Raw genomic sequence first — 17,033 nt, 5'->3', positions numbered from 1 at the left:
ACTGCAAAGCAAAAAATAAAAACTCTCAGACAGTGCAGAATGCTGAAGAGAACAGCAATAAAAAATCGAATGTTTGTTTTACAACAACAGAAACAGTGTTTTTGTGTCCCGACGGTAATACGAGGTGGTGCTTAGACAGTGGCTGCACATCACATATGAGTGCAAATAAAAACTATTTTAAAGCGATGTGTACAGTGGACCAAACACTAAATCTAGCGAATAATAATTCGACAAAAATAAATGGTATTGGAAATGTAGAGATAACAGTGCATGGCCGCGGAAACGATACGGACGTACAATTAAAAGACGTGTTATATGTATCGGACTTACGTACCAATTTATTATCAGTATCTAAAATAACAGACAGTGGTTATGAAGTTAAATTCGGGAAAACCGGTGCGATAGTTACAGATAAAAATAATAAAGTGTGTTTACGTGCGGAAAGAATAGGAAATTTATATTACATGCAAAATTATGAGAATACAGCGAATTTTATAGAGCCTCGAAATGAACTTGATATGTGGCACTATAAAATGGGACATTTAAATGAAAGAGACTTGAAAGATATGGCGAAAAGTAAAAATATCTATGGACTAAATTTTAAACCAGACCTTAAATTGTCGACTTGTGAAGTGTGCATAAGCCAAAAACAAACCCGATCTGTTTTTCCTAAGAAAAGTGGCGATAGATGCAGCGAATTACTCGAGATTGTTCATAGTGATGTATGCGGACCGATGAGGTGTCAATCTAATTCCGGTGCGAAATATTTCGTAACATTTATTGACGAAAAATCTCGATATTGTGAAGTGTTCTTTTTAAAGAAAAAATCAGATGTATTTTCAGCTTTCGTAAAATATAAAGCTTCCGCAGAAAACTTTACGGGTAAAAAGATAAAGGCGCTTCAATCGGACAATGGTCGTGAATATTGTAACAATGAATTTGATTCTTATTTGGTGAAAAATGGTATAAAACGTCGGTTGACCACTCCCCACACGCCACAACAAAACGGGATGGCTGAACGTAAAAATAGGACTCTCGTCGAGATGTCACGCTGTATGATGAGTCATGCCGGGTCGCCCCCGTCGTTTTGGGCTGAAGCCATAAATACCGCGTGTTATATAAGAAATCGTTGTGTTACAAAGACTAATGGTGAAATACCATATAATCTGTGGACAAATAAAAAGCCAACAGTGATGCATTTTAAAGTATTCGGTTGTAAAGGCTACGTGTTGAATAAAAATCCATCGAAAGGGAAATTTGAATCCCGATCAGAACTGTGTACATTTGTTGGATATTCATCAGAATCAAAAGCCTACCGAATGTGGTGTCAAAGAAAAAGAGACGTAATAATAAGTCGTGACGTTAAATTTATAAATGAAAGCGGATTTAATGACACATATACAGACTTTTTTGATGTCGATGGTGAAAAACGCATAGAAATTGAATGTCCAAACCAAATCGTGGAACCGGAAAATAACGTCGTTAATAATGAAATGGAGAGCGAATCCGAAGCTGAGGAAGAAGTTGTCGAGTGTGTAGACAACGAAAAAGACGACAGACGCGGCAGAGGACGTCCAAGACTGAGAAAATTGGGACTTCGCGGACGCCCCAAAAAACTGTTCCAGCCAGCAAGTACTTCGAAAAGCGATACAGAAGACGAGGACGGAAATCCATCTACAAGTCAGTCGGGAGAAGAAAGTTTTGAAGAATGCGAATTGGCATATCTATCAATAGTTGCAGACCCTATTACTCTAAGTGAGACCAGAGAAGCACAAAATTCATCGGATTGGAGAGCAGCAATTGAGGACGAGTATTTAGCCCAAATCAAGAACAATACGTGGGAAATCGTCGAGCGCCCCAACCAAAGGCAAGTAATTGATAGCAGACTAGTCTTCCGAACTAAAGATGACGGAACAACCGCAGGCAAGAAAAAGGTTCGTCTAGTGGCAAAAGGCTATTCCCAACGTCCAGGTGAAGATTTTCACGAGACCTACTCACCTGTAGCACGTTATTCTTCCATCAGAATGCTGACAGCATTAGCAGCGGAATTTGATATGGAGATCCATCAAATGGACGTCGTAACAGCATATTTAAACGGCAAATTAGAAGAAAATGTTTACATGAAAATCCCTGAGCAGTTGATGCCAATATTGACTAAGTTGAAATCCGGTAAGTCTATTGGTACAAATCAAATTATTAAACATGACCGAAACGTCGAAGAGACAGCAGATAGATGGCTGCAGGCAATGAAAAATGCAAAAGATCCTGTGTGTCTTCTAAAGAAGGCATTGTACGGCCTGCGTCAGTCCGATCTAATGTGGTATTACAGATTAACAAAGAAGTTAAAACAACTGGGTCTTAACCCAACAAAGCAAGATCCATGTTTATTTTCGAGGCAAGAAGGTGAAAGAATTATCATACTTTCCATATATGTAGATGACTTGCTATTAGCCTCGAATGTTCCGGAGTGGATAAGAGACATAAAGTTATCCTTATCACAATCATTTGATATGAAAGATATTGGTCCAGTGAAGCGTTGCTTAGGCATTGACTTCCAGCAAAAACTTAAGTCAAAGCAAGTGTTCCTGTCGCAACGAAATTATGCAGAATTAATTTTGGATCGTTTTGGTATGGCCGAATGTAAATCAGCATGGACTCCTATGGAAGCAAATTGTAAGCTGTCTATACCAGCGATGAAGGACGAAGGTATAATGTCGAAATTTCCATATCAACGATTAATAGGCGCGCTGATGTACCTCGCAGTTACAACAAGGCCCGACATTGCTTACGCCGTAAATTTCATGAGCCAATTTAATTCCAACTACAATCAGGAACACTGGAAATCAGCCAAAAGAATCTTGCGTTACATACGTGGAACCCTCGATTATGGATTGTTATTTACAAAGACCAACACTGAGCTTTATGGTGTTGTTGACGCAGATTGGGGTGGGAATATGACAGATCGCCGTTCATATTCCGGTTACGCTTTCATACTTGGAGGCAGCGCCATAAGTTGGGAGGCGCGCAAGCAGAAAACTGTTTCTCTTTCGAGTACAGAAGCAGAGTACATTGCCGTAGCAGAGGCAACGAAGGAGGCCCTTTACCTGAAAAATATACTCAACGATATAGGTATCTACAACGAGAATGTTACCCTGTTTAACGACAGTCAGAGCGCACAAAAGCTAATTCGGAATTGTGGATATAGTGCACGGACCAAACATATCGACATCCGTCACCATTTTGTACGCGATTGTCTACGAAACAATGATATTACTCTAGAATATATTTCAACGGATAACATGCCAGCCGACATGTTAACAAAAGGACTCAACAAGAACAAACATCAATATTGTTCGGTTAACCTGGGGTTAACATCACATCATCTACTAACCAGTAGTGCATCTACTTCGAGGGGAGGTGTTACAACAGCGAAGCAGATCCACTAACTACGAAGCAGATCCACTAATTGCATTTGTTTACGAATTATAAGATCCACATGAAATGTCAGATACTTTTGTTTTCCTTTTTGATTTACTTCTCTGTCATACTTACCTCTACTCTATACTTCAATAAAGTTACATGAATTCAAACCGCCGTGGCTCGTGTTTGCTTTTCTCTCCCTCGTGTTTTAATAATGGATAACTTCAAAAAATAATTTTTTAAAAATCCACGTTCATGGATAACTTAAAAAAATAATTTTTAAAAAAAATCCACGTTCATGGATACCTTAAAAAAATAATTTTTAAAAAATCCACGTTCATGGATACCTTAAAAAAATAATTTTTAAAAAATCCACGTTCATGGATAACTTCAAAAAATAATTTTTAAAAAAATCCACGTTCATGGATACCTTAAAAAAATAATTTTTAAAAAATCCACGTTCATGGATACCTTAAAAAAATAATTTTTAAAAAATCCACGTTCATGGATAACTTCAAAAAATAATTTTTAAAAAATCCACGTTCATGGGTAAATTCAAAAAATAATTTTTAAAAAATCCACGTTCATGGATAAATTCAAAAAATAATTTTAAAAAAATCCACGTTCATGGATAAATTCAAAAAATAATTTTTAAAAAATCCACGTTCATGGATACCTTCAAAAAATAATTTTTTAAAAATCCACGTTCATGGATAACTTCAAAAAATAATTTTTTAAAAATCCACTTTCTTGGATAACTTCAAAAAATAATTTTTTAAAAATCCACGTTCATGGATAACTTCAAAAAATAATTTTTAAAAAATCCACGTTTATGTTGGACTTCAAAAAATAATTTTTAAAAAATCCACGTTTATGTTGGACTTCAAAAAATAATTTTTAAAAAATCCACGTTTATGTTGGACTTCAAAAAATAATTTTTAAAAAATCCATGTTTATGTTGGACTTCAAAAAATAATTTTTAAAAAATCCACGTTTATGTTGGACTTCAAAAAATAATTTTTTAAAAATCCACGTTTATGTTGGACTTCAAAAAATAATTTTTAAAAAATTCACGTTTATGTTGGACTTCAAAAAATAATTTTTAAAAAATTCAAGTTTATGTTGGACTTCAAAAAATAATTTAAAAAAAATCCACGTTTATGTTGGACTTCAAATAATATTTTTTTTTTTTTAAATCCACGTTTATGTTGGACTTCAAAAAATATTTTTTTTTTTTTAAAATCCACGTTTATGTTGGACTTCAAAAAATATTTTTTTTTTAAAATCCACGTTTATGTTGGACTTTAAAAAATAATTTTTTTTAAAAATCCACGTTTATGTTGGACTTCAAAAAATAATTTTTTTAAAAATCCACGTTTATGTTGGACTTTAAAAAATAATTTTTTAAAAAATCCACGTTTATGTTGTACTTCAAAAAATATTTTTTTAAAAATCCACGTTTATGTTGGACTTTAAAAAATATTTTTTTTTTTAAATCCACGTTTATGTTGGACTTCAAAAAATAATTTTTTTTAAAAATCCACGTTTATGTTGGACTTCAAAAAATAATTTTTTTAAAAATCCACGTTTATGTTGGACTTTAAAAAATAATTTTTTAAAAAATCCACGTTTATGTTGTACTTCAAAAAATATTTTTTTAAAAATCCACGTTTATGTTGGACTTTAAAAAATAATTTTTTTAAAAATCCACGTTTATGTTGTACTTCAAAAAATATTTTTTTAAAAATCCAAAATACCATTTTAGAACTTTTCGTAACTTTAAAGTTCGAATTTCAAAAATCCCTTTGGAAAATCTATCCTGCACTTCATCAGTGACTTCCATTTCAAATTTAAATTTCTGACTCTTTCCGTTTGTCTTATATATAGCATTCAGTTTTTATTAAATGGTACCCTTTTGGAAGTTTGGTACCATTTTGTAACTTTTCTTAACCTTAAAGTTCGAACTTCCACAAACCGTTTGGTACATCTATTCTACACTCAATTAGTGAGTCTCATTCCAAATTTCAGAATTATAACTCTTTCCAACACAAAATATTTAATTTTTAATACAGTTTTGTACTTTTCGTACCCTTTTAGTACAAATTCCCAAAACGAAATTTCATTTTAAACATTTTCATCATTTTTTTTTTATTTTACGACTTTTGGTCCTTTTTTACTAAATGTATTTTTTTATTTTTCTCATTCCAGTCTCACGACGACAAAGAGAAGGCTAACTCACCATTTGATACAAATGGTCTGAAGAAGGATGATCAAGTGACCACAACGAATGGCGTTGTCAATGGCATTGACGATGACAAAGGATTCAAGTAAGTAAACGAAGATTTTTTGAATTAACTTTAAAAAGGGATTGAAGAGCGGATTCAAAATGGGTTTGAAGATTAGGCTAGAGATTTGAGATTATCTCTGGATCCGGGCTATACGATATTTTTAGGCTAAACCCAAAAAAAAAATCCTCGGTGCCATAAGAAGGCAAAGTATTGGTCCAATAGAACCTATGACATATTTCATTAGCTGTGTCCTTTTTTCGAAGTAAAATAGTATCCGAAAAGGAATTCTAAAAATTTCAATTGAATCGCAATTTTCTCCATTAACCACCTTCGACGTGTTGCGATGTATAGAAATTATTTGGATCCATGAATGCAGATTCTACATTCCTTCCAGACACAATTACCTAACCTACTACAACAGAAGTAAACATCCGCTTTTAGGTTCTGCTTCTCCAATACATTACTGCCAAAAAGTTAAGTAACAAGATCCGTGGGGTTGAGGAGCTCTTGTTATTGTTGTTGATCTGTGGTTATGTCAACTCTCATTGTTGTTGTTGCTGTTTACACAATCACACATTGTGTGGATGGAGTGCCACTTACTCATAGACTGGTTGCAACCGAAACTCCCTTCCTTCCAACTTCTCTTCAACCCCCCTTCAGGCTATGCTTGAATAATTGTTGTATGTTTAGTACCACAAGCTGCATTGTTGCATGCTGCAAGCAACACCAACAACAACCAACCACAATTGCCAACAATAACCAGCCACCAAACATCATGCTGCTTTTTGCCGGCTGCTGCCTGCTGCATCCAGCCATGCCTCACACATTCGAATCCAATCCAATTCCCCAACTTGTTCGTAATGGCATTGACATTAGAACCATGGAACTGGTTTCTTCAAGGTTTCGAGTTTTCTTGGTTTTCTTCAAATTCTCTCCTTTCCCAGTTGGTGTGGTCTGGTCTGGTTGGGTTCAGCTCTTGCCTGGCTGGTGTGTGTGTGTTGTATGGAGTAGTTTGTGTTTGGGTGTTGTGGTCGTGTGCAATGCCTTAGTTTTGTTGAAGTTTTCAGCAGACAATTCCAGCCGGCGTTTTTTTTTGCGTTACAAAAACAATGCCACAAAAGTAACAACTAGACGACGACAACAACAAAAACAATCATCGTCACATAACTCCTAAACTGGAGGCATATTGACTTGATTATGGTTACATTATAACACCATTCTAGAGACAAGGAGAGAAAGAGAGGGAGAGAGTGGGAGAGAGATACAGTGGGACAATGAAAAGCAGCAACTTTAAAGAAAATTGATCCTCAAAATCAGGGCAACGTTTTCTTTTAATAAAAAATCTATTTTTCTCTATAGAAAAAAATCAGTTCTCAGGAACTGAGGGGCATTTTTTTTTCTATAGAAAAAAATCAGTTCTCAGGAACTGAGGGGCATTTTTTCTATAGAAAAAAATCAGTTCTCAGGAACTGAGGGGCATTTTTTTTCTATAGAAAAAAATCAGTTCTCAGGAACTGAGGGGCATTTTTTTTCTATAGAAAAAAATCAGTTCTCAGGAACTGAGGGGCATTTTTTTTTATAGAAAAAAATCAGTTCTCAGGAACTGAGGGGCATTTTTTTTCTATAGAAAAAAATCAGTTCTCAGGAACTGAGGGGCATTTTTTTTTTCTATAGAAAAAAATCAGTTCTCAGGAACTGAGGGGCATTTTTTTTTTCTATAGAAAAAAATCAGTTCTCAGGAACTGAGGGGCATTTTTTCTATAGAAAAAAATCAGTTCTCAGGAACTGAGGCGCATTTTTTTCTATAGAAAAAAAATCAGTTCTCAGGAACTGAGGGGCATTTTTTTCTATAGAAAAAAAAGCAGTTCTTGGGAACTGAGGGGCATTTTTTTCTAAAAAAATCCGTTCTCAGGACTGAGGGTTTTTTTCTGTGGAAAAAAACCGTTCTCAGGGATTGAAAGAAACATTCAGAGACTGGAGAGTATTTTTTTTCTATAGAAAAGAAAATCAGTCGGGAGCTGAAAATTTTTTTTCTGCCAGGCATTGAGGGGTATTATTTTCTATAGGAAAAGCTCAGGCACTGAAGTATTTTTAAAAAACTAATGATTTGATGATTTTCTATACCCTCAATCCTCAGGTATTGACTAGAATTTTTTCCAAGGATTGCTAAGGATCCTGGACATGGATTTTAAATATTTTTTTCCACCAAGGTTCATAAGAGCAATAATCGAGGATATTCAAGAATTGACTTTTTAAAGAACCTCCAATCGATCATTAACGTTTTCAAGGACCTTCAATCGAGGATTGGCTTGCTTAAGGTCCTCGAATTAGGATTTTTAAAGATTATTTCCAAAAGATTTTCCCAGATTATAAGAATTTTTCAAGGACCTCCAATCGTGTTTCAATTTTTTTTTTCTAGGACCTCCAATCTGGGATTTTTAAACAATTTTTCAAGATCCATTCCAATCGGACATTTTTAAAGATTTCTTTCAAGAATTATCCAAGAATTAAGTGTGGATTTTTTAACTTTGTTCAAAGTCCTCTATCGTAGATTTTTAAATATTTTCCAAGGTTCTTCAATGAGGGACTTCAATCCTGAATTTTTTAAGATTTTTCACGAGGACTCATGATGAATGCGATTCTGGATTTTTTTTTAAGATTTTCCCTGAGGAATACAATCCTAGATTTTTAAAGACTTTTTTTCCAAGGACTCTTGAGGACAAGGATAGTGAATATTTATTTAATATTTTTCCAAGGATTTTTCAAGACCCTTGAGAACTCCAATCACTCTTGAGTAATACCAAGGAATATAAGAGCTATAATCGTACAATTTTTAAGATTTTTTCCAAAGCTTCTTGAGGACTACAATCGTGGCTTTTTAAACAATTTTCCAAGGATCTTTGAAAACTGCAATCGTGTATTTTTTAAGTTTTTTTTCCAAGGACATTTGAAAACTGCAATTGTGGATTAAAAAAAGTATAAAATGTCGCGGAATCTTGAGAATCGTAGATTTTTATAAAAGGTTTCGAAGGACTCTTGAAGACTACGGTGGAGGATTTTAAGGATTTTTTGAAGGACTTATGAAACAACAATCGCAGATATTTAAAGAATTTTTCCAAGGACTTTTGAAAAAACAATCGATTATTAAAGGACGCTTGGGGACTCCAAGAACGCTTGTGGACTAAAATCGTGGATTTTTAAAGATTTTTTCTAAGAACTTTTGAGGACTACAATCGTGGATTTTTAATGATTTTTTTAGATTTTTTATTTGAGTCCTACAATCGTGGCTTTTGAATAATTCTTCCAAGGACTTTTGAGGACTATAATAAATTTGTGAATCACATTTTCTGAGGACTATCAGGTGTATAATTTTGGATGTTTTAAGATTCTTTTCCATAGTAGGCTATAATCCTGGATGTTTAAAGAATTTTTCAGAGTCATAATCGTGGAGATTAAAAAAAAAATCCTAGGACTCTTGGGGACTTAAATCGTAGAATGTTTAACGATTTTCCCATGACTTTCAAAGTTATAATTGTGGAATCTTAAAGGATTTTATTTTATAATTAAGGACTGTCGCAGCTATAATTTAAAGAAATTTTTCAAGGACTATCAAAGCTGTGGATAATTTTAAGAAATTTGTTCCAAGGACTTGAGGCTATAATTAAGGAGTTATTCAGATGACTTTTCAGGACTATACTAAGGAATTTGTGAAGAATTTCTTTTCAAGGGCAGAATCATAATCGTCAAGATTTAAAGATATTTTTTCAGGACTATCAAGGCTATAATCGTCGAGGAACAAGGCAATAATTAAGGAGTTTTTCCCAATGATTTGTGTGAATTTGTGAAGCATTTTCCCGAGGACTTTCTTAGTCATATTCGTGGATTCTGAAAAATTGTTTTCCAAGTACACATGAGAACAACAAAAAAGGATTTTTTTTTAATTTTCTTCTAGGACCATCAAAGCTGTAATCGAGGTTTTTCTTTCAAGATTTTCTTGCAAGGACACACCATGGGGCTATAATTGTTAATTTTTGAGGAATTTTCTTAAGGACTCTCAGGGTTTTAAGCATTGTTTTTTTACAATCGTGCATTTTTAAAGAATTCTTTCCAAGGGCTATTAAAGCTAGAAACTTCAAAATTTAAATTTTTTTAATGGACCTTGGATTTTTTTATGATAGGACTTGAAAAAATAGCTCTATTAGTCCTTAAAAAATATTTGAAGACTTTTAATCCTGGAGTTTCTAAAGCAGTTTTCAACAATTTTTAATTTTGGATTTTTACAGTTTTTTTTTCAAAGACTATCCGAGCCGAGATGGTGAATTTTTTAAGACTATTTTTCAAGGACCTCTTTTCGTGGATTTTTAAAGATTCTTTTCAAGGACCTCCAATTGTGTGTGTTTTCTTTTAAATGTATTAAAAAAAATTAATAGGCCTCTTAAGGACTACAATCGGGGATTTTTAAAGGATTTTTCCAAGGACTTTCTGAGTTATAATCGTGGACTATCAGAGCCGTGGTAGTGGATTTTTCACAATATTTTACAAGGACCTCCCATTGTGGATTTTTAAAGATTCTTTTCAAGACCTCCAATTGTAAATTTTTAAATTAATTTTCTAGGAACTCCCTTGAACTATGATTTTTTATATATTTTTTCTAGTATATTTAACTATGAATTTTTGAAAGATTTTTTTTTATCAAGGACCTTCAATGATCCCAATAATCGTATACCTTTAATAATCTTTTTCGAGGACTTGAGGAACTTTTTATATTTTTGGTGAATTTAAAAATGTTTTCTCACTGTGCTCCCTCCCCTTTATCAAAGACCTTCAATGATCCCAATAATCGTGTATCAATAATCTTTTTCGATGACTCGAGGAAATTGTTATCTTTTTTTGTGAACTTAAAATTCTGTTTTTGTCCTCACTGTGCTCCCTCCCATAGACAAACGAATCCTAGACTTTTCAACACATTTTCCAATTTCCATTTGGTGTTTGTGTGCCAATAGGCAGGCTTAGTTATTATCCAACTAGCTTCGCATGTTAACATCTTCAACTTGTTTATAGTTTTCCGGTTACCAGTAACTTGTTCGTTTCCTTCTCCTTTTGATTCTGACTGTTTGTCTGTCTGGCTACAGGCCTCCACTCCACTCTCCTTAGCCTCTACCCCACAAATGTCTGAATGTATGGCGGCTGTCTAGCAAGAACTTGATTTGCTATTGTGTCTGCATATTTTGTTGTTGTTGTTGTTGTTCTTGTTTTCCCTTTTTCCAGCAGACTCGTCATGTGTGAGAGTGTGTCTGTGTGAAGAGGTATGGATTTCTTTGGCACTTGTGCTGCAGCAGTTATCCAATGTCTGACGATGTTATGGCATTATTCTGTTTCTGGTTTCCTTGTTGTGTAGTTTCTGCTGCCGTTTTTTGTTGTTGTTTTTGTTGTGGTGGTGGTATTGGTGTTTGTAAACTCAAAGTTTTGTCTTGTTATTACAACATATTTTGGTTTAGAGTTTCAAGTTTCATTTTCATTTATTTCCACGTTTTTTTCTTTCGACATTTTCACCATCTCCTTTTCTCGGTAATATTTCTATTGGAAACTTCTTAAGTGATTTTCTTCTTCCTCCCTCTCTTTTTTTCCACATTTTTTACGATTTTTCCTCCTTTTCCATTCTGTCGTTGGTAGTTTTTTTTTTTCATTTCATTTTCTTGCGTAACTCTTACTCTTAACTTTTCGCTTTTCTTCGAGACTTTTCGTAGTTATTCCCGTTGTTGTTGTTGCAGGTATGTGTTTTCTTGTCTGGAATGCCAAAAATAGAAGAGGTAACCAACCGGTTCTTTTGTTGCCTGGAATTGGAGAGTTCTTCAAATTCCTTTTAATGGTGATTTATTTGGAGTGTTATTTACCTATCGACGATTTTGATTGTCGTCAAATATGGCATAAGTTTTGGGTTGAAATGCTTCTTAAGTGGTTTCAAGTTTTCCTCAATTTTTTATTTAAGAGACAAGTTTTGGGTATCTAGACGAAGTTCGGAAGAGACTTTCACAATAATTCATTTTTATTTTCAAGAAAAATGTTTAGTAAGAAATGGACAATGACGGAATTTTATGTTCCCTAAAAATATGTTTAATGCTTTGACCTGTTATCACTCTTCAGGACTCAAAGTCAATTTTAATTTTTCTTAAACGAAAAACTCCTAAAAAATCACTTTTTGGGGGATATCCGAAAGTTCTCTTATATCAGAGAAATATTTTTGAATATTTTAAGATTTTTAAAAATTTTAAAATTTTTATTTGGCACCATTTCGGTACAAATCTCCAAACATCCTGCCGTTTCAACCTTTTCACATCAGAAGTGACTTCACCATGACAAAATTTCGTAACAAATGTTTTTCAAGAACCCTTTAAGCTATCAACGAGGATTTTTCAAAATCTTTTTTCTCAAGGACTCTATAAGCTATTAACGAGGACTTTTTTAAATCATATTTTTGAGTGACTTAACCTTTTTTTCTACCATTTAAGAAATATTTAAAGATTTTTGAATTTTTTTTACGAACTATTAGAGCTACAATCGAGTATTTGTTGTCAGGATTTTTGCAAGGAGTCCTTAGAGCCATAATTATTAATTTGTGACAAATTGTTCTAAGGACTCTCCGAGTTACAGTCATGGATTTTTACAATCGTATATTGTTAATGGATGTTAAAGGATATCAAAGAACTATTGGAGCGTCAATTGTCGATTTTTTAAATTTTTTATGGACCTTGGAAAAAAATTGATAGACCTTGGAAAAAATAGCTCTATTAGTCCTTGGTACACATTTTCAAACATACTGCTTTTTATGCCATGAATGACTCCACCATGCCAAATTTCAAGGGTTGACCAAGCTATCAGCGTGGAGTGTTAAAAAATATTTTTTCAGGACTCTCTAAGCTATCAATGAGGATTTTTTATATACCTTTTTTTTAAGGACTCTAAGCCATTAAAGAGGATTTTTTAATCATTTTTCTCAGAGACTAGATTTACCATTCCAGAATTATTTTAGTGGATTTTTTTTTGCAAATATATTTCGAAATGCTATTAACGTGGACTCTTGAGGATAATAATAGTGAATTATTAAAGAATTTTTCCCCATGGGTCTTGAGGACTATAATCGTGGAATTTTAAGAATTTTTCCCCAGAAGTCCTGAGGACAATAATCATGAATTTATTAATCATATATTATTGGGACAATAATCGTGAATTATTAAAGAGCTTCTTTTTCGAACGGCTATAAAAGCCTTAATTGTGGATTTGTAAAGAATTTTCCAAAGTACTTTTAGAGCTATAGTAGTGTGTTAATAAATATTTTTTTCGAGGACTATTGAAGCGATAATCGTAGATTTTTTAAAAAAAAATTATCCGTAGAACTTTCCGAGCTGGAAAAATCAGAAAAATCAGAAAAATCAGTCTTGGAGTTTTTGAGGATTTTTTCCAAGGATTCTTGAGGACTGTAATCGTAGATTTTTAAAGAATTTTTCCAAAGACCATCACAGTTAAAAATCTTGAATTTCTAACGATTTTTCCAGGGGCCTTCACAGACCAAATCGTGGATTTTTAAAGAATTGTTCCAAGGACTATTAGAGTCAAAATTGTGGATTTTTAAAGAATTGTTCCAAGGACTATTAGAATCAAAATCGTGGACTTTTAAAGATTCCAAGGATTTTTTTAGGGCCTACAACCGTGGATTTATAAAGATTTTTCCTAACGCTATTTGAGGCCCATAATCGTAGAAATTTCCGAATTGTAAAAATCTGAGGTACAATCATCGATTTTTTTAAGAATTTTTCCAAGGATCACAATCGTGGATTTCTAGATTTTTCCAAGGACAACAATCGTGGATTTTTTAAGATTTTTCCAAGGACTACAATCGTGGATTTTTTAAGATTTTTCCAAGGACCATCAGCGTCAAAATCGTGGACTTTTAAAGAATCAAAGGATTTTTAAGGCCTACAACTGTGGATTTTAAAGATTTTTTCTAATGATTTTTAAAGGCCCATAATCGTAGAACTTTCCGAAAAAAATCTGAGATACAATCGTCGATTTTTTTTAATTTTTTCCCTAGGACTATCCATAGAAGAAGTCTTCTATCCATAGAAGAGGTCTTCTATTCATAGAAGAGGTCTTCTATTCATAGAAGAGGTCTTCTATTCATAGAAGAGGTCTTCTATGCATAGAAGAGGTTCCTATCCATAGAAGAGGTCTTCTATTCATAGAAGAGGTTTCTATCCATAGAAGAAGTTTTCAATCTATAAAAGAGGTCTTCTATCCATAGAAGAGGTCTTCTATCCATAGCAGAGGTCTTCTATCCATAGAAGAGGTCTTCTATCCATAGAAGAGGTCTTCTATCCATAGAAGAGGTCTTCTATCCATAGAAGAGGTCTTCTATCCATAAAAGATGTCTTCTATCCATAGAAGAGGTCTTCTATCCATAGAAGAGGTCTTCTATCCATAGAAGAAGTCTTCTATCCATAGAAGAGGTCTTCTATCCATAGAAGAGGTCTTCTATCCATAGAAGAGGTCTTCTATCAATAAATATTAGTATACTCCATTTGCAAGATCTTGGAAATTTGGACCATTGTACTACATATTGTGCACTTGTAGATGCCTTCACTAGCCCTCATAGAAAATTCCCAAATTTTCAATCCGTTCATCTAAAATCAATTGTACCACATTTAGTACCTTTTTTTTCAAAAATCGAAAAATGTCAATATTAAAGGCTTAGTTTTCCGGCCGAGGCCTAATTCCGAATTATTCCTTAAAATATAGGTCAGAATGACGGGCTCCAAGGCGTAATTCCTAATTATTTAAAAAAAAAATAGGTCTGAATATTTCAAGGTGTTAACGTGGATGACGGGCTCCTAAAGGTGCCTAATTTTATGGCCACAGAGGGTATATATAATTTGATACGAATTATCCATTTCAGAAGATTTTAGGTCTAACTAACCATATCCTTTCGTCTGTCTGCCTGTCCCAAAAATAATATCCAAATTTGGTTTTTCAATTTTTTTCTCAAATATTTATCAGTTTCGGGCAATATCGGTCTACTCCTTCTGGTACCTTTCCCTTAAAATTCCAAATTTTTCCAATAACTGCCAATCTTATATCGGTCGAAAAGTTTTAAAATGTTCACATCCTTCTGTTTAAATAAGACTTCGCTCAAATATTTCCGATTTTTTTTTTCAAAATATATTTTTTTTTCACACCTCTTGCGCATAATGTTGAAACACAATAGCCAAAAATTAAGCTGGCAATTATGTTAAACATAATATTATCTTACATAGCAACCTGTTGAAAAATGATAATTATGCCACACAACAAAACAACAACGAAAAATAAATGGTATTACACTTGGCCAAATAACGTAATAACCAGTTTTGACTATGGCAAAAAACAGCAACAACAACAAATTAAGAAAAACAAATGCCGGTTGACACTTTTCTCTGACTCGCTCTCTGTGTTGGCCAGTCAGTCAGCCATCGAAAACTCGAATAAATTCATGGTCAAAATAATCATTTAAAACTTGATATTATGCTGCGCTTTGCAGTTAAAGCCAAAAGAGTGGATGGTTGGCCGGCTGAGTGGCTGTATGGCTGTGTAACATCATTACAAGCCTAGCAATTGTCATCACCATTATTATCGTCATTACTCTGTCTGTTGCCATCCCATGGCTGGCGGTATTACAACATTTTGTAATTGCAGTGAATGGGTAATGCGATATATCGGTTGTGGTTTGATGTATCAGCTGCCGGCCTGCCTGCCTGCTGCATTGGTGTGGTAGGTTTGATGGTAAAATGCAAAGTGAAGTAATTAACAAAATATTTAATGTCTTAATGTTATAATTTTGAGGAACTAAACATTTGGGTGTCATTGGTAAAAATCGGTATTTGCGATCTAAAAATACATAAATTTGAAAAAAAAATAAATAAAAAAATATTTAATATAACAAAAAAGAATAAATAAATAAATACAAAATAATAATAAAATATAAATAAGTAATAAAAGATTAAAAAAATATAAAAATAATAAAAATAAATAATAAAAAAAATAATAAAAATAAATAATGTAAAAAATGATAAAATTAATAATAATAAAATAATAATAAATATTAAAAACTAATATATAAAAAATATAAACAAAATTAATAATAAACAAATATACATAATAAACCATAAGTAATACAATTATTAAAATAATAATAATGAAATAAATAATAGTAACAAAATAAATATCATAAAATAATAATAAATATTAAAAACTAATATATAATAATATAATCATAAAATAAATAAAAAACATAATAAAACATATTATAAAATAAATTAAAAAATAGATTAATGACAAAAATTAAATAAATAAGCAAATTATAAAATAAAAAAAAATAAATAAGTATAAAAAATAAGTTATAAAAATATAAGATATTAAAAAAATAAAAAGTAAATATAAAAAAATATATAATTGTTCAAAAAAAAAAAAAAAAACTAAAGAAAATAATAAAAAATAAATAAATGACACTCTGCAACACAAATTAATTATCAGGAAGGTCTAGCAGATTACTTTCACTATCTAAAACTGAAAATAGAAAGTTTAAAGGTTAACATCGCAAAGTAACCAAGTTCCTCCTTTTCCACACTTTTGGAAGTTTTTCGATTGAGATTCCCCGGAATTCGTGCATTTTAGGTATATTGTGTCTTCGGTAATATTTTTGGTCGAGTCAAGAAATGGTTATTTTGTGTTTTTTTATACCCTCCACCATAGTATGGAGGGTATCTTAAGTTTGTCATTCCGTTTGTAACACCTTAAAATATAATATACATTTTGGAACCCACAAAGTCGATATATATTTTTGGTCAGCATAAAATTCTATGTCTATTTAGCCGTCTGTCCGTCTATCCCTCTGTCCGTCTGTGGAGATCACTCTAGCTTCCGAACGAAATGAAGTAGATTGATAAAATTTTACTCAAATGTATATTATGTCTGCAAGAATTTTGGTATTAAAAGTGGGCCTTGTAGGTCCACGTTTTGGTATAGCCCCCCATATAACGGTTCCTCTCGATATTCGGTATTTTGATGATTTCAGCGACATTATTCACCGAAATTGTTTCAAATTTAATATTTGAAGTTCGAAATATATACTACAACACTAAGACAGAAAATTGTCTGTGTAGGTCCACATTTTGGTATAGCCCCCATATAATAGTTCCTCCCTATATTGATGATTTTAGCTACATTATTCGCCAATTTTTTTTAAAGTTTCGCATTTGAATATTGTATTGGCTTATGGCAAAAGTTGCCTATGCA

At 32.7% G+C, this 17,033-nt stretch overlaps 1 protein-coding gene across 1 annotated transcript in view; it reads left to right on the top strand.

Moving 5' to 3' along the window:
• Positions 1-17,033, top strand: part of LOC101899607 (maternal protein pumilio) — a 312,661-nt gene that overhangs the window by 71,520 nt on the left and 224,108 nt on the right. The window contains exon 5 of the mRNA XM_059126457.1: positions 5,629-5,747. Coding sequence (XP_058982440.1) covers positions 5,629-5,747 — 119 coding nt within the window. The remainder of the gene's footprint in view (positions 1-5,628; positions 5,748-17,033) is intronic.

Source organism: Musca domestica, unplaced genomic scaffold, assembly GCF_030504385.1.
Source record: "Musca domestica strain aabys unplaced genomic scaffold, Musca_domestica.polishedcontigs.V.1.1 39, whole genome shotgun sequence".
Classification (NCBI taxonomy): Eukaryota; Metazoa; Arthropoda; class Insecta; order Diptera; family Muscidae; genus Musca; species Musca domestica.
Note: the sequence above shows the minus strand (reverse complement) of the source record. Positions and strands in the feature narration are given on the sequence as shown.